Source organism: Rhyacophila brunnea, unplaced genomic scaffold (genome assembly GCF_057557595.1).
Source record: "Rhyacophila brunnea isolate RB1 unplaced genomic scaffold, BYU_Rbru_1.0 scaffold_11, whole genome shotgun sequence".
NCBI classification, from domain to species: Eukaryota; Metazoa; Arthropoda; class Insecta; order Trichoptera; family Rhyacophilidae; genus Rhyacophila; species Rhyacophila brunnea.
This window is the reverse complement of record NW_028232763.1, coordinates 32638141-32660849: the sequence shown is the minus strand read 5'-3', so window position 1 is coordinate 32660849 and position 22709 is coordinate 32638141. Positions and strand designations below refer to the sequence as shown.

General features: G+C 34.2%; 1 protein-coding gene across 1 annotated transcript; it reads right to left on the bottom strand.

Annotated features, from left to right (window-relative positions):
- Positions 1-3932: 3932 nt before the first annotated feature.
- On the bottom strand, positions 3933-20888 carry LOC147078613 (pancreatic triacylglycerol lipase-like). The gene is made up of 6 exons (XM_085960441.1): positions 20822-20888; positions 18792-18969; positions 14698-14971; positions 12480-12636; positions 6410-6610; positions 3933-4165 (listed from the first exon to the last, which is right to left on the bottom strand). Exons 1-6 carry the CDS (start codon positions 20886-20888, stop codon positions 3933-3935), a joined length of 1110 nt encoding a protein of 369 aa, XP_085816567.1.
- Positions 20889-22709: the final 1821 nt, after the last annotated feature.

Below are 22709 nucleotides of genomic sequence, written 5' to 3'. Positions count from 1 at the left end.
CATTTTAAAAATGAGGTCGTTAGATGCATTTTGATTGTTTTGTGTTGATACTTGACAACTACATAATTCAAGTAGATGTATTAAAACTACAAAAATCCCGAAAAATAAACCGAAGGCCCTTATTTTTACCTCTAACACAATTTTGAAAACGCTTCTGTTGTGCGTCACACATTAAATATAGCGATAGGTAGGGAGGCCCGCCAAAGATCCTGGCCGGGAGGCTCGTTTTAGGATGTGGGGGCCATGCCTTCTTCAGATACATTCGATCTGAGATAAGCACATGCTCTGACCATCTCTATATCATCACCATAATACTACGATCTATGACTATCAATTTCCTCATGGGTATGTTTTTAAACCCATCAACTAGCATTCTTTTTCAACCCCGTAGACCAAGATACGAGTAGCCAACTTTTCGGGCCAATTTTGTAATGAGCAATCTAAGTTTGCCGATCAAAGCATATATCGATGGTCTAACGTCAATACACCATATCTGACCTATACGAGGGTAGCCGTTTATATTTCGGGAATAACAAACAAAAACGAATTTTTTATCAATGAAAACAGTGTTTTTGTTTTTTTTTTAAATATTTTCCACGACAATTTATATAGGTACTTTTCCATGCGTTTGAACCAATCTGAAAAGCATTTTTGCCACTTTGTAGAAGGTAGCTCCAAAACATGCTTTTAAATGCATCAACCCCCTCTTCTGGTGTAGAAAATCGTTGAGCACGCAAATTATCTTTGACTGTCGGGAATAAAAAGAAATCATTTAGTACCAACTCGGGGCTGTACGGCGGATGACCTATCATTTTGATGTTTTGAGTGCTCAAATAGGCGCTTGTTTGAGCCGATGTGTGAGTGTTCGCATTGTCTTGATAAAGGATGATTTGACGCCGACGGTTGCTTTTCCTCATTTCACTAAAAACTTTTGGAAAACAAATGGTTGTGTTCCATTCAGAATTCGCTGTTCTATGATTTTCTAAAGGTACAGTTGCGATATGGCCCGTTTTTCCGAAAAAAACTGGCGACCGTTTGCTTCTAAGTGCTTCGAGCGCGAGCGACTTTTGTTGGATTAAACTCATTTTGGGAGAACCATACGGTCGACTGCTATTTACTTTCGGGTTCATATGTATAGATCCAAGATTCGTCACCTGTAATAATCTTATGAACGATTTTTGAAGCACCTCGATCGTATTTTTGAGCATTTCCTTGCACCAATCGACATGCGCCTCTTTTTGTGCGATTGTCAAATTATGCGAGATCCAACGCGAACATAGCTTCCTTGCGTCTAAATGTTCATGCAAGATCTTATACACGCTAGTGTTACTAATGTCCAGAGATGCCTCATTCTCACGGTATGTTACATGACGATCTAACATTATCAGTTCACGCACAGCATCGATGTTTTCTAGAGAAACAACTGATTTTGGACGACCTTCAAGACCAACGACCAACAAGACGTATCTGAACATTGTTAAAATAAACCTGTAATAGCCCGTATCTTACATCTAAGCTGTCAAGCATATTGCATGACGTGTGTTGAATTCAGCTTCAAAATTTCACTTTCGAATTATTTAAAAGGGAAAACAATAAGTCATAACAAATTTGGATGTTTATCTTTATATAATATTATATATGTCACATTTTATTGGATGTTATCATTATATTAAGCATTATGTGCTTTGCTCTACCACTTTTTACGTTACGGGTTATTGGTATGTTATGTAGTTACAACATGTGTGAACTATTAGCAGTCAGATACGGAATATTAAATATTTAGTTTTTTTAGCTTCCTGAACAATTTATAAAAAGTCACTTACGGAATATTGACATTAGGATTTCGACAGTGACGACCCGTGGGGGTAGGCAGATTGAGCATCACTTGGGGGCGGCAGTTATTTGAAGGGCGGCAAATCGAGGAGAATCATTAGGTATAGGTATATGGAAATAGGTACCCAAACTTAGTAATAACGGAAATATATCTACATTAAAAAAAATCAGCTCACTGCTTGGAAATAAAATGTATTAATTAACATATAAGGTTTAACAGCACTGTATTTTTTTTGTCGGGTTAGCGATGTCTAGTTTACTTCCGTTGTCCTTGGACGTCACGTCCTTGATAACCAGCAATTACACGTGCAGATTTTCGAATTATATTTGATTTATAGGTAGGTACATACTTACCTAATTATGTTATCCAAATAATTTTGCCGGTCACTCGCGACTTTTGAAAGTTGTCAGGTGTATTTTTAAATATGTTTTAAGCCGTGGACTTGCAATACTGTCTATTGAAGTGGAGATGGCATTTCAATTAGTTTTAATTGTATATATATTTTTAGTAATGTATCCATACAACACATTTCTTGGATATTGGAGTCATGAAAGGATGATAAAAAATACTGTATTAAAAAAAATGGGGCGGTATTTTGGCGCTGCCTATGGGCGGTATTTCGTCTAGGGACGTCACTGGATTTCGATATACTAAATTTGATGATTTTATTTAGTTACTTCAATAAAAAATACTCTGCTTTCTAAAAACGAATAGTGTATATTCTGTTTCTCAATAAAAAAAATATTAAAAAATATATATGATCGTCACATCAAAAATATTAAGTAGTCCTGGTGCCTCTGATGATACATGCTTTGATTTGAATTGAAACTGTGCCAACGCCACTGTAGTAAAATTATTTTCACCTTCTTCTGTTCGTATTTTGTTTCAGTGGCTTATCTATATTTTATTATCATACGTACTTCATCGATGAGCGTGAATGAATGGGACTGTACATGCTTCAAAAGATTATTTGATTTCCATACATCATTTTATTTATAAAGTGTTTTAGACCCACGGAATAACTCCTTAAACGGAGTTTCAAAGATCCAGTGGCCTATATTATAGAAAAAAAACTGCGAACCATTGCGCTCTTAATTTTCCAGGGATTATACAATTTTATAATAACCTAATAAAGTATTATAAAGTAAATAAGTAACACCCACGGTGGCCGCGCGGCTTAAGCGTTGGACTATAACGCCGTGGGTCCCAGGTTCGAATCCTGGGTCTGGCAAGTACACATATTGTTTTTCAAATTGTGTGTGAGTCAGGGTGTGGACCCAATAGGCTGACATCCATTTCTCGTAAAAAACAAAATCTGTTAATACAAACCTCTACTCTGTGGAGGCCCATATGATCCTATTAGGATCGGACATGGTCGAATAATAATAAGGTATTGAAATTACAACGTGAGTGACTAGTCACTAGCGATATTTTTTAATATCGACTATAAAATTATTGCACTTGTTATAGTAAATAGTATTTTATAAATATAGGTAATTAGCACCATACTTTGGAAAAATAATAAAAACTAGTTTCTCGACAAAAATAATATTAGAAATTGTTACAATTTCGAGTGTGAATTATAACAAAACGAATTTGTCGTGCATTTCTTGGTGTTACCATAATATATGAGTCGTATATTATCAAAAGTAGATCTGTGCGTTATTCATCATTTCGAGAAAATGACGAAAAACGTTTTGTTGGGTTTTTTAGTGTTATAATAGCATGAAATATGTTTCTACATTTAGAAATTAGAAATTCAATTCAAATTCAACAGCTCTACTTTTGTTTCCAAAGTATTGAACAGTTCTAATTCTCATACCAAGCCCTATTTTCCATCACAATTTTATACCACACAGATATAATTTTGATTCGAATATTATATTGCTAGTCGTACATTATGGTCAAAAGAATAATTTGGCATACTTCTACTACTCAATTTCGATATATTTGCGACAGTTTTACTTTTGATACTATACGACTCATATATTGCATCTCATCTATTGTTATACTAAATTCCGATTGTACCTACATTCTTGGGAAATCGCAAGCATATAAGTTCGTGAATTTTGTGACAGCTTAGCGATATATTCACTAATCATTCCTTCGTGTCCAGGTTTCTGGCGTAAGGCTCTTTTGAATTGGTCTCCAAGTAGAAGACACCCCTGGTTTCCGACGATGCAGCGTCTCCCATGAGGGCACTTGGTAACGCATCTTTGGCTTCCTCGCATTTTTTCAGTTTTTCATCCTGGCACGTCGCCGCAGGATATCCTCGAGGGATAAAGATTGACTCGGCGAACAGCTCGTAGGCGCGAGAGTGACTGCACGCATCTGAAAGTGTGTATTGATAATTTATATTCTAGGTTTATATGGTACGATAAATTCGCAATTAGCTTATTAATGAAGATATGGTTTTTAGCTTTTTAAAACCGTATTATTTGAATCGCAGCGTCATACATAGGTGCATAAGAGTACAATAAACTGCCATTGAAGTATTTGAAAATACAATCCTTTGACGAATATTTGGCTTGATAAAATAAAACCAAGCTTGGCGAATCCGCAACTGAACTTCTTACGATTTAACACTTAATTGCATAACTAACACTGCAAGGTTGCGGAGCTCTCCAAAGAGTTCACAAAATATTCAGGCACTCGAGTCAGGAACGCATATTATACATAATTATTATATGACGGCCCATTTGTAGCATGTGCGCGAAGTACAGGCTATAATATCATACTCCATTTCAAAAATAGTAAACCTTCTTAACATAACGTAAATACCGGTCTTATTTACCACGTTTTTATTAACTCGTATTTTTGTTTGTCCAGTAAATTTTTTTTCTTGTTTATCCAATACAAATCTTGCATTTTAACTAACTTCCCGACTAGATAGACATTTCAAACTTTTAAAATATATCATAACACGATGACAATGCATTATTTTAATACTTTTAGCAATCTTTAAGCAGAATTGAATTCATTTTCAGTTAATTCTGTTTTGTATGGAAAGTTATTTCGGAAAAAATTCGTAGAAAGAAAAACACTATTTTTGGTTGCTAAAAGGGTCCTAGCAACTAAATTATTAATATATGCGTGCGTTACTATCACTGAAATCAATATGAAATGTCAAAATGACATTTCAGTATTCTATATTTATTCAGTATTTCTATCAAGTACAAAAAAAGTATTTATTAATACATAGAATTGTCAAATTTATATTATGATTCAACAGAAAATTGTGGTATATAAAAAGCTCTTATTATCTTGTAATTATTTTTATATACTTTGCAATATTTTTATAATTAAAATTTATATATAAATATCGTAATTGATTTTTGAGTTGTTACCGCGTATTCTACCTCCTTATTTAATCTTTAAAAAAAAAAAAAAAAATAAGATTGTCTTTTGTTACGACTTGGTTGGACCTACTTACTGTACTCTACACATTTCAGGGCATTATAATACTTACTAGTGATTTAAATCTGATGTACGTCATTAATGTTGACAGTAAAATACTAGATCTTTTTTATTCGACTGACAATATTATTTTATACTGCAGTGGCAGTTGTTCTAATATCATGCAAGTGCATTGCACTCCCTGCATTTTTTTAAAAAACTACGCTCAACATCTTATTATTATTCATACCCCACATCACATACCACACACATAATATTATAGCATTAATGTGAATACTGAACAATAAGTATTGATGTGCCCCATAATGTAACGGTTTTTAATGTAGATACGATTAACATGTGGTCAACAAGGAACAACTTGAATGGTGATCTATCTCCAGTCGTTACACCTACGCTGATGTTTTATAAATAGAAAAATAAGTATGTTTATAACCTTTTCACCCGGAAATCCAAATGTTCATTAAGAAACGTGTTTATATATCAAATAAACACAACAGTCATACAGAAAAAGAAGTCAGTAGTTGAAAATAAAAAGAGCACAAAAATAAACCCGAAAACACACACACGTATATACATCACATAAAAATTAATTAGAAATAGATTAGTTTTAATTTAGAACATAAATATTATCCATGTGATGCTAATTCATGTGAAATTAGCATATCATTTAATTAAAATTAAAACTAAGGTAGGTAATATTTTGTTCTTTTGATAAAATAGTTTCATTAGAATCTCAGATGTTTTACGACTGTTTCGCATTTGTCTGATTAATTACATATATAAGGCGGGAGACACATTAAACGTGAGTAATGTCTTTTTTTCTTCACTTACTTTTTTGAAGCGCCGAGAGTTAGGAGCTTTTACTATCAAAAACCGAAATTTCATTAAATATATATATAAATTAAAAACAATATTGATTATTTTTATATTGTGTTAAATTCGTCTCGAGAATTTTGAATACATACAATTTATTATTTAGTTTAAGTTTATGAAGTCGAAGTGTCATTCTGAATATGAGTCATTGCCCGGAACAGCTGACAACTTAAATAATTAAAATTAAAAAAAAAAAAAAACATCGTGTACTGAATGATTTTATATTTTCGTCTCGACGTATACCTACTAAAAAATAAGATGTTTTTGACTTGTACTGCTACAGACCCATAATATTGCTGATATCCCCGCAACCAGGTTGAGGGGGTGTTCCGCCATTGGGATAGAAGTCCGCATGACCCAGCGGATTGTAGAAACCAAGAACTCCTGCGCACGTGTGCAGTACATCCACGAACTGGGCATCTTCTGGGTCCAGTCTGTCCTCAGGGTTTGCCCAGTATTCAAACGCGGGAGCGGCCGGATCCAAACCTTTGATAAGATCAATTAATGATACGACATGGTGAATGCTTTGCAAATAATAATATAAGTACCTAATTATTGAAGATAATATGCGAATTACAGTTTGTTTGTCGACATTAAAAAACTCATGAAAAATATGAATTATCGGATATATATTATTTTATTCAAAGTGTGTTTAACTCAGTTTTTGCAAACCCCGACTACAACTTTGATCAAATAGTTGAAAATGATCGGTAATAGGTTCATTCTTAGACACCACATTCAAATTTATCAAAACGTTGCCAACCGACAGTCTTAAGCGTCAATTACATTGAGCTTTTTTACGAGCTGATTATTGGCAAATTTATAATCTGCCTGTAAATTCGCCCAGTGTAATCATCGAACAAGCTAATAAGCAGGTTGTAAACACTCCACCGAGAAAAGTTGAAAGCCGGTCAACTTTATAAGCTACACGCCGGCTTGTGGGCGTATCGCGTCTGCGCAGTAGAGCGTGGTGGTGGAAAAACGAACTACTCATTTTGAAATTTACCTTTTTGACGTTTAATGGAAACATTATTATGGAGCGTAGCGACCTCCCGGCAAAAAAACGAACTACGTTCCGTCAAAATCGCTCGCTGGCTTGTGGCTTATCAGCGAATGGAAAATTTTGTGTGTAATCATGAAATCGCAGTAGCTGAACCGCCCGCTTTTAAATTTGCCAATAATCAGCTCATAAAAAAGCTCAATGTAATTGACGCTTTAATCAGTGGTCGACAACCTACTACCCGCGGGTAATTTTGTAGGGTCATTACCCTACCATCCAGCATGACTTGGCAGGAAATCATTAATTTATAACTACAATGCATCTCGCAACATAATATTGTTAAAATTGCAAAACAAGCGATTTATGCGAGTCAATCAAATTTTAACAGAAAGCTAATTTAGCAAAATAATTTAATAATTCAATTAATCAATAATATCGCAAATTAATAAATAATGCTATTTAAGTTTGTTTTGATATGCACAAAAGTTGTAATAGCAGCATTTTTCTATTATATCGAATCAATATAAAACACTCAGTAGGAGAAATCAACATAGTCATTCAGTTATCAAAGATTTAACCGTAAGGTTATCGTTCGCTTTGCCCGATCGATTTCGTAAATCTATCAGAACGCATACTCGTGATTTCACTCCGCTAAATTATAATCTGTAAACATATATGTAATAATTAAATTAATATTTATTTGGAAGGAGATAATAAAACCAGGGTTCATTTCATTCACGCACCAAATTCATTTTGGAGTCAACCTACCCTGCCTGTTCCTTATTTCATCTCCTAACCAAAATTTAATTACTCACTACGACATTTTGAGATACCCGCCAAGAAAATATGATAATATTTTTTTCAAATTCTTATTTATTTTGTGTTATTAATTTTTGAAATTGTCTATATTTGAAAATGATACCAAGAGTTAATTATTTAAATATTTTCCATCAATCAAATTTCCATCAAGGGCATTGAAGATGTCGATATGAATATAATAATTGTGTTGCTATATCAGCGCTATAAAAAAAGGAGTTTGACGCGAGATTTGAGGATTGAAAGACGTATGGTCCAATGTATAGCTTGATTATAAAACCGGATGAGATGGATTTAAACGAGCTTGAGCTTAAATATTTTGAATATCTTGAAATAAATAATCTGGAATTAGAATACATTGAATTCAAATGTTCAGTTCTATGGACAAATAAATTTAAAGATCTTCGCCAGCATAAAACACAGAACACGGTCACATGAATGCAATATTATCATGCTGGGCGTCATTTTCACAAAATTTTTCATGCCTAAAAAAATATATTTGCTCTATTATCAGCATTTGGCTCAACATATTCTTGTGAGAAAACATTTTCTCAAATTAAATGTGTCCAAATACTCTGCGAAATCGATTTACACCAGAGAAACTTGATTCATGTGTTAGATTGTATATATATAGGTACGTATATATTTTTATTTTATAAAAATAAAATGTTTTTTAAAAATATTTCAAATGTTTACCTACTAACCAAATAAATTTTTCAAATTGATTTTTTTTTACCCAGTCTCTCAAAATATTGCCGACCACTGGTCTAAATCGTAGATTCCTAGCCAGTGACTTAGCTACCTCATTGCAAGAGTATGAAAATTCAAATGAGTGCATGAGGTATTGCGATCTCATCCAGGGGCTACGGGTTCGATTCCCGATGAGGTCACAATATATTTATGTGGTTTTCTCAAAGCCTGGATTACTGTTTCACTACAATACCGTCATTGGGCCTGATGCCCTGTTGTAATGATAAAAGAAATATAAGTATGTAATATGTATATTACATTTATATATGTACATATTATATATTTCATTAGTTATATTTATTGATCAAAATATCAGCAAACTATCCTAAAAAATACGGGCCAGCCACATAGGTTTAAATGTTAACTGCAGTCTTGACGTTACTTCCGGCATATCCTGAGACGTGCGCAATGATGCAGAACTGCTCCGGGGTCATTTCGTACTGGGTTATCAAGTAATACACCAGCCGTGCAATCTTCTTCACTCACGATCTACGATTTAGACATTTTAGATTAACTTTTATTATTCTTTTGATCTTTCGTGTAGGTGTCAATTTCCAATAGATATCCTGTGAAGACAAGTTACTTCAAGAAGCAATATGATTGTCTTACTTGTGTATTAATACTGGTATGAGGTTAAAAAATTTAGTCGTCAAGTCTTCCCAATGAAGGGACGATAACGTTAATGTCACTGTCCTGCAGGTATGCATTCTTGATGAGCATGCCTGCCGGACTTTGTCAATTACGTGTAAGTATATATATATTTCATCAGTTATATTTTTATTTTTCAAAATATCAGCAAACTATCCTAAAAAAATATGGGGCAACGACAGAGGTTTAAATTTTTACTGAGATAAAAATGTGTCAACCACGAGAGTTTCTTAAAAAAAAAACATAACAATACAGTAAGTACCTACCTTTATTCATAATAATCATAATATTATATTATTTTAATAATATAAAATTTGACCCTATAATCAAAATGGATGGCGCAATATTGTAATTTTATTTTTCTCGAGCAGCAGTTATTATAATTATGTAGTCTGTCAATCAAATAATGATGGATTACGGTTTTTGTAAATGACAGAATATTCGAATATATACGATGATGACGTACTGATAGACACAGTGACGTCCTTAGACAAAAGGCCGCTCTTGGACAGCGCCAAAATGTCGTCCCATTTTTGGATACAGTATTTTTTATCATCCATGCACGCGTCATTTCTGGTCACCATGGACGTTGAAGGCCAACATAAGTAAACTAGACATCGCGAACTCGACAAAAAATGACAGTCCTGTTGAACCTTTTATGTTAATTAATATATTTTGTTTCCAACCAGTGAACTGATTTTTTAATGGAAAGATAATTTCATTATTACTAACTTTAGGTAGGTAGATATTTCTATAATATACCAAATGATTCTCCTCGATGTGCCGCCCTTCGAGTAACTGCCGCCCCCAAGCGACGCTCAATCTGCCTACCCCCACGGGACGTCACTGGATAGACATTTACTTAACAATATTTATTAATTTAATTACTAACATTATCTATTTACTATAGAAATTGTAATATAATTATTGTTTTATTTTATTTTATATTATATTTAACCTTTAAATATAATTAATGTTGCGAGTTTATTGTCATTTGTAATAAGTTATAAGTGCATAAATACAATCAGCTACTTGTTGATTAATATAATAATAAAATATAATTGAATCCATAATAATGAAGTACTTATCTATGAAATAGCACCACCTAGTTATTTATAATAATGGCAAGAGTATTTTCAGTAGTAGATTTATGCATCTGAAACAGTAAGACGGAGATTCGAGTGGAGAAGAACTCAATGGGTTAGTTAGGCTGGTTAGTAACCATTCCTCGTCAAAGGTCTGTTAATATAACCACCACTCTGCTGAGACCCATCTCACCACATCTGAAACCGTTACTGCGGGTTCGAATCCCGCTTCAGGTGAACAATATATTCAATTTTAACCTGCAACACTAACATCATATAGATAGTTGTGGGGGTGTATACTGTATATAAGAGTTTTACTTTACACGTTCATTTATGTGTTTATCGACGTCCGGCAATAATTACCCCAATATATAATAATTATGTATATTGCGTCAGTCAGATAGAGGCTCCTAGATATTTTAGACAATGTTTAAGGCTTTGCCACCAAAATAAGTTAGGAATAACTGAACTAGTTATTTCAAATACAACGCAATGTTTTTACTGAAAATATCTTGCTGTAAAAACGTTTTTCTTCTGGATTTTTTTCGACGTCTTGAATTATTTTCAGTTTCTCAGCTAGAGTTCTAGTTTTCTTCATGGGGGGGGGGGGCATTTTAGTTGCGACTTATAAAAATTCGTGATACAAAATGAGAGGCAAGCCTAAGCGCCGTCCGACCTGTGCAAACAAAGCGACGCGACTGAAAGGTATGTGTGTATGTATCATAAACAATTCTACGAAAGCGAAATGAAAAATATTCAACAAGAACGGTCAATCGGGATAATTTTTGTGACGGGATCATTATTTATTTAGACGATAGATCGAGGAAAACGATAAATCGGGGAACGGTTAATGCGGGATTATTTAACATTGTTCTTATGGGTGTTTGGCGGGACTTTCAAAAATGAACGATCCGTGCGGGAAAACGATTTATGCGAGAACGGTAGATCGGGGTTCCACTGTATAGGAATATTACTATTTATTAAGAATTTTTTTTAACAAATTGGCGATAAATCCAAGTGAAATGACTTCTCAATTGCATGTTTTGGACATGGTCGTTAATACATTGGACGCTAAAGACGCAGACAGCGCGTAACAATTAAGGTGTCCATTCGATATAATTAGCATGATATTTAAATGTGGTACCTAATTAAAAAGTATTTATCTAGTCAGCAGTTAATGTGACAATCGGCAAACAATTCGACAATAAACTAAAGTCGGTACAACAATTGCATCACAGCTATAAATCAACTATTGACATCTAGTTTTTATAACGTTATTTATATCAGGAGTTTTGAGAGAATTTGAAACAAGATTGGAAAAAAAGGTCAAATGTCACCTATATTTTTTTTAAATAGTCAAGAATTTATAAAGATGACCATGATTGGATAATAATCGCTATAGTTACGATTGACGTAGATATGTACCCAGCGAGAACTTGATTTGGGTACACAGTTTTTGATTAGGGAATAAAAATGGAGGAACTGAGTTATCAACAATGCCGTTGCTATGCACTGTTTCTTTTATACCTGTCAAATCAATTACATATTTATATGCTAATTATAATATTGTATGCGGTTCATTCTACCATCCCCACGTTCGGTGCCCTGGTTTGTAGTCTCGTTTGAAGAGAAACGAGCTTAATACTGAGGCTAAGAACAGGACACACAATGGGTAAAAGATTTGATGTCCTCATGGGAAGAAGCGATTCGCAGCTCTGCGATGAATGTTATGTTTTGGAGGATATTGTACATATTATAGCAGAACGTTGCCCTAATTATAAACGACACAGAGTACAGCTGCGAATTGTGGATAACTACGAATTGAAAGGTGCCCTGGCGGTGGGTAAGATGGAAGAGCTTGGCAGAATTGTAAAATTCTTTAACAGAATTGAAGTGAGGGCCTGATCGGCGGATCCTTTTCTAGATGATAAGCAGCGATATAATAGCGAGTTGCAGACAAAGCCTCGGTAAAATCATAAAAAATATGTGTGTTTTATTATCCTGCCTGCCGTATACACAAGGTGACAATAGTGAAATGAAAAACTCCTTCACCCACCTGTTATCCGGCCAACTTTCGCAGTCTTGACATTACTCCCGGCAAATCCTGAAACGTGCGCTCCAAGACTGTGGCCAATGATGTGGAACTGCTCCGGCGTCATTGCGTACTGAGTGATCAAGTAATCCACCAGCCGTGCAATCTTCTTCCCCACGATCTTAAAATAAAATAACACAGATAAATTTTGACATTTCAGATCAGTGGTGGCCAAACCATAGTACATGCGCCAAACGTGGCGCATTGCATCTTTGCGCCTACTTATTCTTTTGAAGTAACTTTAAAGTAACGCCATAACTGAATCCATCTTCATATTTTCAACACCTGAGTGTTCTCAGTTCAAGTCATACAGCACAATTGGACATGGAGATCTGATAGCAACCGAGGCCAACTTTGCGGCATTTGAGAAATTTGCAGCGTCGTATGGGGAGCGGGATAGTCCCGACTCCTCTGTAGACTCATCCATGTACTCCATCCACTCACTCAGTATGCGGGTACACAGGGCGCTTAACGAGCCAGTCCAAAAACAAAAAAAAAATCTTTCTTAACTTTCTTCTTTAAGCACTACGGTGCATGGTTGCAGCATCAGTCCCATGCGGCTCCGTCTCGGGACGAAATGAGCACTTAAAATCACTTCTTTCAGACACGTTTAAAGCGTCATGGAAAGCGGCCGTGCATATCCACGGCTGTGCATATATGACGGGTGGTGGTGGGAACTTTAACATAGCCTTCTTACTTATCAGTTCGTCCCATTTTTTGACAGTTTACAATTGTAGGATGTGAACAGTTTTTGTGTGTATGAGAGAGAGAGGGGTCATTTGAAAGTCGTTTTCATGATTTTTCCAAAGAAGAAAACTGCATTTTACTTAGTGAACAAAATGTAATGCAGATAGATGCCTAGTAACATACAAATGGAACTGATTGATTTAAAAATAAATTCATTATTGAAAATGAAAATTGATGAGTTTTTTCTAGATCAAAATGCTTCTCACATAATTAATTTCTGGCGTTTTCCCAGATTAACCAGAACTAAGAAAAATTTCAAAAAGTTATATATATTGCTTTGGATCGACATACGTTAACATGCATTTTCATCCATGAAATTGACTAAAAGCAAAACAAGGTCGCGAATAACTGATTCGAATTTGAAGAATTATCTGCTGCTCTCAGTAACAAATTTTTGAAAAACTAGTGAAATCTAAACGCTCAAAAGCTCTCAGTGCTCCATCCCGCTCCGAGTTCTCTCTCTCTCTCTCATCACATCCAACAACTGTGGTCCAGAGTTAACCCCAACCGTGAACGTAAGAAGGTAGAAAAGGTGCTTGACTTGTATGACGCATCTGAACTCGTCTGTGAAAAAAATTGGCGCACGGTATGCAAAAGGTTGGCCACCCCTGTTTTAGATTATTCTTTTGGTCTTTCATATAGGTGCAAATGTACACTATCTTGTAAAGACACGTTACCTACTTAAAAGCGTCAATGACATTGAGCTACTTTACGAGCTGCTTGTTGGCGAATTTACAATCTGCCTGTAAAGTCGCACAGTGTCATCATCGTACAAGCTAACAAGTAGATTGTACACAATCTACCGAGAAAAGTTGAAAGCCGGTCAACTTTACACGCTACACGCCGGCGTGTGGCCATACTGCTTCTGCGCAGTAGAGCGTAGTAGCGACCTCCCGGTAAAAAACGAACTACGTTCTACTTTGATTTAAGAAACAAAAATCGATTGCCAAAGTAGCTTGATTTGGAAGAGCGCTGATGAGTAGGTATTAAAATTGACCAATAGTTAAATTCGTCACAATTAGTATGTCACTGCGTAGCATATTGGTAAATGCGACGGATGGGGCGTAAACCCGGGAGATACAGGGTTCGATTCCCCGTCGGGGTGGCTTACTTTTTTCAAAAAAGATTTTATCTATTGGTTATAATATACTCTCTCAGAAAGTGTTTTTCAAAATTATGTATGTTCAATAATTATTAGAATGATACATTCTTAAATCTTGTGAGTTATTCGTTGAATAAAAGAAATACATAGTTAATTATGAACTACGCTCTGTCAAAATAGTCGCTAGGTTGTTGGCTTCTCAGCGAATGGAAAGTTTTGTGTGTCATCATCACAATCGCAGTAGCTGAATCGCCCGATTTTAAATTCGCCAACAAACAGCTCGTAAAGTAGCTCAATGTAATTGACGCATAAGAAACAGTATGATTGTCTTACTCTTGTATTAGACGCAGGGATGAGGTAAAAAATATTAGACGCTAAGTCTTCCCAATCAACGACAATAACGTTCACGTCCCTGTCCTCCAGGTATGCATTCTTGATGAGCATGACTGCCGGACTCTGTCCGCTGGATTTCCAGCCGTGCGTGAGAATTTTCACATCTTTCTTAATGTTGAAGTATGGGTCGTTGAAAGGAGTACCCGTTTCTATTTCGTTTGTCGGGTTATCGTCGGAATCCAACTGCAATTCTGAGTATATGTCTTTATTCTGTCTGAAATGAATAATATAATCGACTTTGATTATTTAATAAGTATTCATCTCTCGTCCATTGACAACATCAACATGAATTTCCCTAACCTACGTTTCAAAATGCAATCTTTAGCAAGTCACGCGAACTATCTCTGACTTGAAAGGTTCTACGTTCCCTATAAAGGTAAAAAATAAGATTCTTGGTATCTTTGGGAGCGGGTCTAGGATGATTCGGCGCCGAGAAAACTGGGCGCCACGCAATCAAAATAAATGGTATTCGAAAATAAATAGGCGTTCGTGAATTATAGGTAGGTACTTTTAAAATATATATTTAATAGTATTATTCACATTTCAATTATATAATTATTTAAATATCTACACGTGAATAATGTTAAGGCTATACTTCAGCTGTGGCATGGTCTAAAAATATCGTGACCACGCGACGCGCAGATTGTGCAAACAACGCGTGCGGAACAAAACATAATTTGTCATAAAAAATCAACACGCGTCCATTTAATGTTATGTTTATTGTTATATTAGTAATAATAATAATAATCATTGACATATTTTCTTTTTCGAGTACATGCGTGACGTTTTTTAGTAATCTTTACACGATTTAAGAATATATTCCTCCGACGCCATCACACAACAAATTGACGTGCTCACATCTCAACTACCTCTTTCCGATTGGCAACGAGTGCGAAATTTCGTTCCACCTATTGTTGAAAATTATTTTCCGTTTCACTCCAGCGAGAAGAGAGTTATTTTATTTTTATATAAAGCCTCAGGCGTGACAATTCTCAATCCGCAATAAAAAAAACATTATGTTAAGAGCAAAATTATTAAAACTACTAAGTAGTAGATAGAAACTGTGTACAATTCCTCGTCTACTTTCTGTAAACGTATATTAAATTTATTTCATTCGACAGTGCGGCGCCCAATAAAATTGTCCTATTTGGGAGCTTAGTTAGAACAGTTTAGAGAATTTGTAGGAAAATTTAACACCCTTAGAGTAAATATTCTGTCTCCTAGCTTTTCACTTTGCTTCCTTTCATATACTTACAAAACCAATCTCGTATAGTATCCAGTTTATTGACTCCGCAGTACTATAAATTATCATAGTGATCAATTGGGCTTACTTTATTATATTGCTTCTTTCAAATCAAGTTGATAAAGATCTACCATCGTAAGTTGGCAACCGGTCGAATTTGAAACTAAAATTGTTTATCGAGGATAAATTTGTTATAAATGCCATTTAATTTTACAACATGTTTCTCGAATTATGGATTGCATAATATTTGTACAGAAATCTACTACCAATAATAAATTATAAATTACTATTTTTTTGTTAGTTATGGTAAAATTCTCAATGTCATACTAGCGCCCTCGCTGAAACGCCAATTTATGATGGTAGATCTATAGTAGATACTGTTTTTTTCTGTACCAAAATATTAATTTTCGCTTCGATATGATTATTTAATAATGCTATCTATGTCTACGAATTTTAGCTAAGGAACCTTATACGTTATTACAACGTTTTTATTAGGTCGTATTCTTATTTGTCCGGTGGTTGTTTGTCCGGTACAAATCTTGCAATCGATTTTTAACCAACTTCCCGACTAGCTAGACACTTGAAACTTTTAGAATATATCAGAACACGATGCCAATGCATTTTTTAAATACTTTTAGCCATTTTTTAAGTAGAATGAAATTTATTTTCAGTTAATTCTGTTTCGTATGAAAAGTTATTTCGGAAGAAATCCGTAATCCAATCCACTATTATTGGTTGCTAGGGTCCTAATAACTAAATTATTAATATATACGTGCGTTACTATAGAAATCAATATGAGTGTCAAAATGACATTTCAGTATTATTTCTATCAAATACATTTTTTTTTGATTGTTTGAAATAAAATTAAAAAAAAACATATTTTTAAATAAATTCGTCAATTATTTTGGCAGTGTCAATTCGGTTTAAAATTTCTTGCTCTATTATACAAAATGGCCATACTATTTAATCTTTCTTCTCCCATAATACTTCGCAAATATTTCTTTACACGCTTTAAAACAGAAAACGATCTTTCACCTGACGCATTAAATAAGGGGATTGTTAAAAAAAACCAATAATATTTCTACATTTGGGAATGTGCAAGACATTTCTTTGGCGGCTCGATAGATGTGTGGTTGTTCTCTTCAAGAAATATCAAAAAATGGTCAAATTCATCTACAAAAGTACAAACATCAATGTCCTCTTTGTAAATAACCATCAACTTTTTTATCGCGTTCTTTTTTTCTTCCATTGATAGATTCCAATCAAAAAATATTCGAAAAGGCTCTATAACTATTTCATATTATGTTTGTGTTCTTTTCGATAGTTTTGCCTTGGTCTTATCACATATGACATAAAATTAATTTACTTTAAAATCGACTAGTGAGTCACTTTTTCTCGGTTATTGCTGAACCAGCATTCACAAAACGTCAGGAAAAATGATTAAATTCGGTGCATTTTTTTATTGTTCGGAAACTAAGACTTAAGTAGCGAGACCATAATAAAGTAAACAATGAACTGCACCCAATCACAGAAGTTATCAAAAAATTATCAGAAATTATCAAAATCCGTCTGTAAGATAATTTTTTGAAGACATTCCAAGATCTTGGGGTCTCTTCGGGGCCCCACGCGGCTGCTTAGTCCGCTTACCGCTAGACCCGCCTCTGCAATCGAGTGCAGTAGTTATAAATAGTTTTACACAAAATTTACAGGATTATTCAACTAAATAAAAATGGCGGAGTATAATATTATTAGCTGCTTATCTACTCATCGTGATGGATTGTCTTTTTGTACGCCCAGGAAATACAATTGACAAAAATGTCCTCGCAGTAGTGTGAATTTTTTTGCAAATGAACCTGTAATTTTGTAACTAACTGAATCAGTGGAACAGTGGTCATGTTTGTTGATACAATTTCATATATTTAAGGCATGGGTGGCCAACCTGCAGCCCACTGAGTGTCAACTTGTGGCCCGTGGAGCAGTGAGAAAATAAAAATAATATCAAATGCTCCCGCTAGATGTGCTAATTTCGCAAATTGAGATTCGATATTAGCTCAAGATTTTTAAAAGCACCGTGTGCTTTTTGCTGCATTTGCACCGCCATTCTCCGTAGACGTGAATTTATTACCGGGAAAATTACAAATGGAACATTGTGAAATATATTGCGATGAACAGTTAAAGGAGAAATTCCATCAGGTTGGTTTGGAAGAGTTTTACAAAACATATTTGGACAAGGAGAATAATATCCTGCATTTTACAAACATGCTCTTATGATGTCTTCGCTATTTGGAAATACTTCCACGTGTGAACAGCTTTTTAGTCGGATGAAGCATATCAAATCCCGAGTGAGAGCACGAATCACTGATGTGCATTTGGAAAACTGTTTGCGTGTAGGAACAACATCACTCGATATCGATATTGATGCACTTACTTAGTTCTGCCACACAGAATCTGGCCCGTCTGCTGAAAAGGTTGACCACCCATGATTTAAGGTCAATTTCTATTTATAGATGGATGTTTTCTGGTGTCTACCAATTTATAACGTATGCATTAACTATGTACAATGCATCAATATTGTACAGGTATATGTATACTTATACGTGTCATGTGAACGTTTCTGGTGATTGATTTTAATTTTAAAAAAAAAACCTACCAATAGATATACCTACTCAATGTTGTTCGTTTGAAAAATATTACCTCATAACTGTCATAGACTAACGATTTGATTAATTACTTTTGTGTGTTTTTTTTTTTCAAATATTATATATCTACTTAATAAATGAAATACACTAACCTTGTGTATAATTGGAAATGGACATCCATCTCAGAGTTTGATGACTTCCCCTGCTGAGGTGCTTCTGTGAGATTGACAACGTAAATATTGCCTTCACCGTCCGGAAAGTACATCCACGTTTTCCCATAGTCGGGATCTTTATCCTGATCATCCTTCTTGTCTTCGGCAGGAGTCGAATCTAGGAATACATTCGATACAATAAAATAAAAATGTACGGCAAGTAATACGGCATTTCATTGACGCAAATGCCGTGTCCACATTGGCAACAAGTTTCTGGCAACCTTATTAAATTTCACTTCATTATCATAATTTATATGACCATAAATTGCATAATATGCCCAACGAAGGTCAAATGGAGGTTTTATGGTATTTTCAAAGCATTAGCATGAACATTACTTAAACGTTGTAGATAATCTATTTATGTAATTTTGAAGAATAATTATCCTTTATATTTATTTTAAACATTTGATGACTGCATAACGTATTATTATTACATAAAATAGTATTCTTTTAAGCCTCTCGATCTAATGTTTTAGAATGTAGTCATATTTCAGTACATTCATGTGCAGTGGTGTTAAGATTTTTTAGATTTGTTAATTTTTTAACGCATTTATAAAACCATTCGTAAAATTTATGTTGACATTATTATAGTGAAATATGTACGATAAAAAACTATATTTATAATCACTGTGATCCCAAATTTTACAAGAATTTATTATTCAAAAAATGGGCACGATTAACACATTTGAAGATAATTCTAAAGGTACTGATTCGGTATAAGCTATGTCTTTGACCATTCAAATGTGATAAACACCCTACGAATAATGATTGTTTTATAACTATTATTGACCTAAGAATAAGGTAGTATATTTTTGAAATACGCCATTTCTATTGACATTTCCCAGTGGTAAGGCTACAACATACCGGCCGACTATAACTGAAGTAAGGAGTAAGATCATGTTAACGCGCATGTTTGAATATGGACCGAACTGAAAAAAAATCGTTTTATATTACGGGATTTCAAGTATACACATTTATATATTTATAAAAATCGACGTTTTTTAAAATAAATATAAAAAATATTATAACGATGAATTAATCAAAAATCTAAACGTCAAAAAATTGAAAACTTAATAAACTAAATTTTAATAATAAATATGACCATAAAATATAATGTAATAATAAGATATGACCCTGTAACGAATTCACATTTTATTACATTTTTACAATTTTATTGTAAATTTATCTTTGAATTAATTTTTTTTTATAATGTTTTCAGATACATATTTATTAATTAGAACAGTTGAAATTGTAAATTATCAATAAAAAATCTCAAATTGCAAGCTTCGCATTTTTCCGCTAGGTTCTCTGTTGTCATATAGAATTCCCCTTAAGGGGGGACATGCTCGTCGAAGATCAAAAATTGTAACAATTACAATAAGTTGGTTTTTATTGTTGCAATAAGTGCTATATTTTAACAGCAGCAAGATAGATGCTGTTAAAATATAGCACTTATTTCAACAATAAAAACCAACTTATTATAATTGTTACAATAAGTGCTAATACTTTGATACAAACTTACCCTAGTTAGCCGTCGTATTTATCACTTTAGCGGTCGATAAGTATAGAATAGACCCACAGGCTAGAGGTGGGAAAACTGGTTGATTTTGAAGACTAAGTATACTTACTACCAGTATTAAAAAATACTTAGCATCGAAACTTGTTCCAAAATACTTACTAGTATTTGAAATATCGGCTATAATAGAATCGTTAAAAATACATCCGCTTTTCGGAACGTCCCATTTTCGAGACAGGTATAGCTGGAACTATGGCACTAGTCACTCCTGTTTCAGTAGAAAATACTGGAGCATTAAAAGCACTGGTTTCATTTATCTGAAAAGCATTTTCATTTACAGGTGGAGCTATATTTTGCCTGGCAAATTCAATATGAATAGTTGGGTGTTTGCGCTGTAAAAGTTTCTTCAAATTTGACATTGACTTGTATGAATTTTTTATTTTACAAACATTACAGATGGCATAATTTGTAACTATTTCTTTGGAACGATTCCACACGAAACTTAACCTTTTAGTAGCCATTTTTACACAAATTGTTTATTAAGTATAATATAATTGTTATCCATTTATACAATCACGCATACAATTTTAATTCAGTTTATGTTTATAAGTTCCAATTATAACACTAAAAAATCGAGAAACTCGACGTGTTATAGATAGTGTAGATAAACGCGTAGTCAGTTAGCGTTATCAGAACTCCGCTATTCCGGCTTGCGACTGACGTCAACTCGATGTAAATGTCTTACTCAACTGAAACTAAAACTAAAACCAGTCGCATACTATATATACGCGAGTCGCGACGCCGAGGTGTAATGATTTCATACGTAGCAAGACTACGAACTATCTAGCGGACGGTGAAATCACATACCATGCGTCGAACTACGGAACTCGATAAAGTCTCATACTCAACTGAAACTTAAAACTCTTAAAACTAAAACTAAGGCGAACTCAAATAGTATACTATAAAACGAGTGACCATTTCTGTCCTTCACTATACCAACTTTACAACAGAGGAGAAAGGGAGAACAATGACAGTTGAGTATAATATCACGGCTAGACATACGTGTATCATGATATCTTGCTCGCGCGCATTTAATATCAATAGCGTTGAAAGTCAACCAGCATTACGCGAGTCACTGCGATGACATCATCGAATGCGTTCGAATTCGAACATCTAATACGTTTCAAGTTTCTTGAAACAAGTTTATTGGGCCACAAATACTTAGTATGGATAGTTTCATCCGAAACTTAAGTACACAAACTGGTGACAGTATTTCCAACTCACGTCTACCACAGGTCCGTAATATTTCCAATGTACGTAATCATCATTCATCACATACGAAATATGACAAATACTCTAATACATAATATTATAACGAGCCCTTAACTTATGTTATTTAGAGATATAAATACAAAACAAAATATAGTCTACCATCGTGTATATTATTATAAAGTATGTAGAAATCATACAACTCAGCATTACATGGGTGACACACTTTAATATGTAGGTACCTATGTTTTGTTGTCAAAACAAAAAAATGGAACGAAAATGATTGTCAGCTAGATCAGTAGGATCTATTATTATTTGTAATTACGACAATATCCCTTGTAATATATGGACTGCATTTGTATAAATAAGGTGGACAATCCATACATCCTCAGTCACTTGTCGAGTCCATCACACGACGCACTACTATCGTCACGAGTCCGTCATACATAACCTCACGCTGTCATCTTTATTATTGTATTTATTTATTCGTGTATCGATAAATAAACTCTCTCTACACAACATTCAAGCAACAACGACGCTATCTTCCTCTACGGCTACATTATCATCCTAAAGTGGTGACTACTCACAAAAGCAGTTTTTATATCTCGTGTAGATTTTAAATGTTGTCTCATCTGAAGTTTTAACTGACCAATGACAAAGTAATAATATAAATTATCTTTAGGCGAGACAATGACTTTTTTGCATCCGAATTCAAATATGGTAATAACACTAAGTAATAAGTTATGATTAATAATAAACCCATCCATAACGTATTGACAGTTAGTAGGCAACATGTATTTAAAATGATCAATATATTCACTTGTATAGAGCGAAGTGCGTTTAAATGATAGACACAAAATAAATAGAAACACAAATAGCGATTCGACGAGTGTCTGTTGAATAATTAATGTCATCCAATAATACTTAATGCATGTCCCAAAAATTGACAATTGTTACAAGTTACTAGCCAAGCCATACGAGTTGTTGTATTCAATACCAATAACTCAGTATCTTTCGAATAGTTCGTCTATTGACATGCTCAATATGGCAACGGAGGTGTCGCCGTCTGTGTG

Excerpts from the sequence above, each read along its gene's own strand:
- LOC147078613 (XM_085960441.1), bottom strand. The coding sequence starts at position 20,888 with ATGGCTACTAAAAGGTTAAGTTTCGTGTGGAATCGTTCCAAAGAAATA. Across the intron at positions 12,637-14,697 it reads TCCCTGCGTCTAATACAAGA|ATCGTGGGGAAGAAGATTGC; the intron begins GTAAGACAATCA and ends TTTTATTTTAAG. Across the intron at positions 6,611-12,479 it reads GAAAGTTGGCCGGATAACAG|GTTTGGATCCGGCCGCTCCC; the intron begins GTGGGTGAAGGA and ends ATCTTATCAAAG.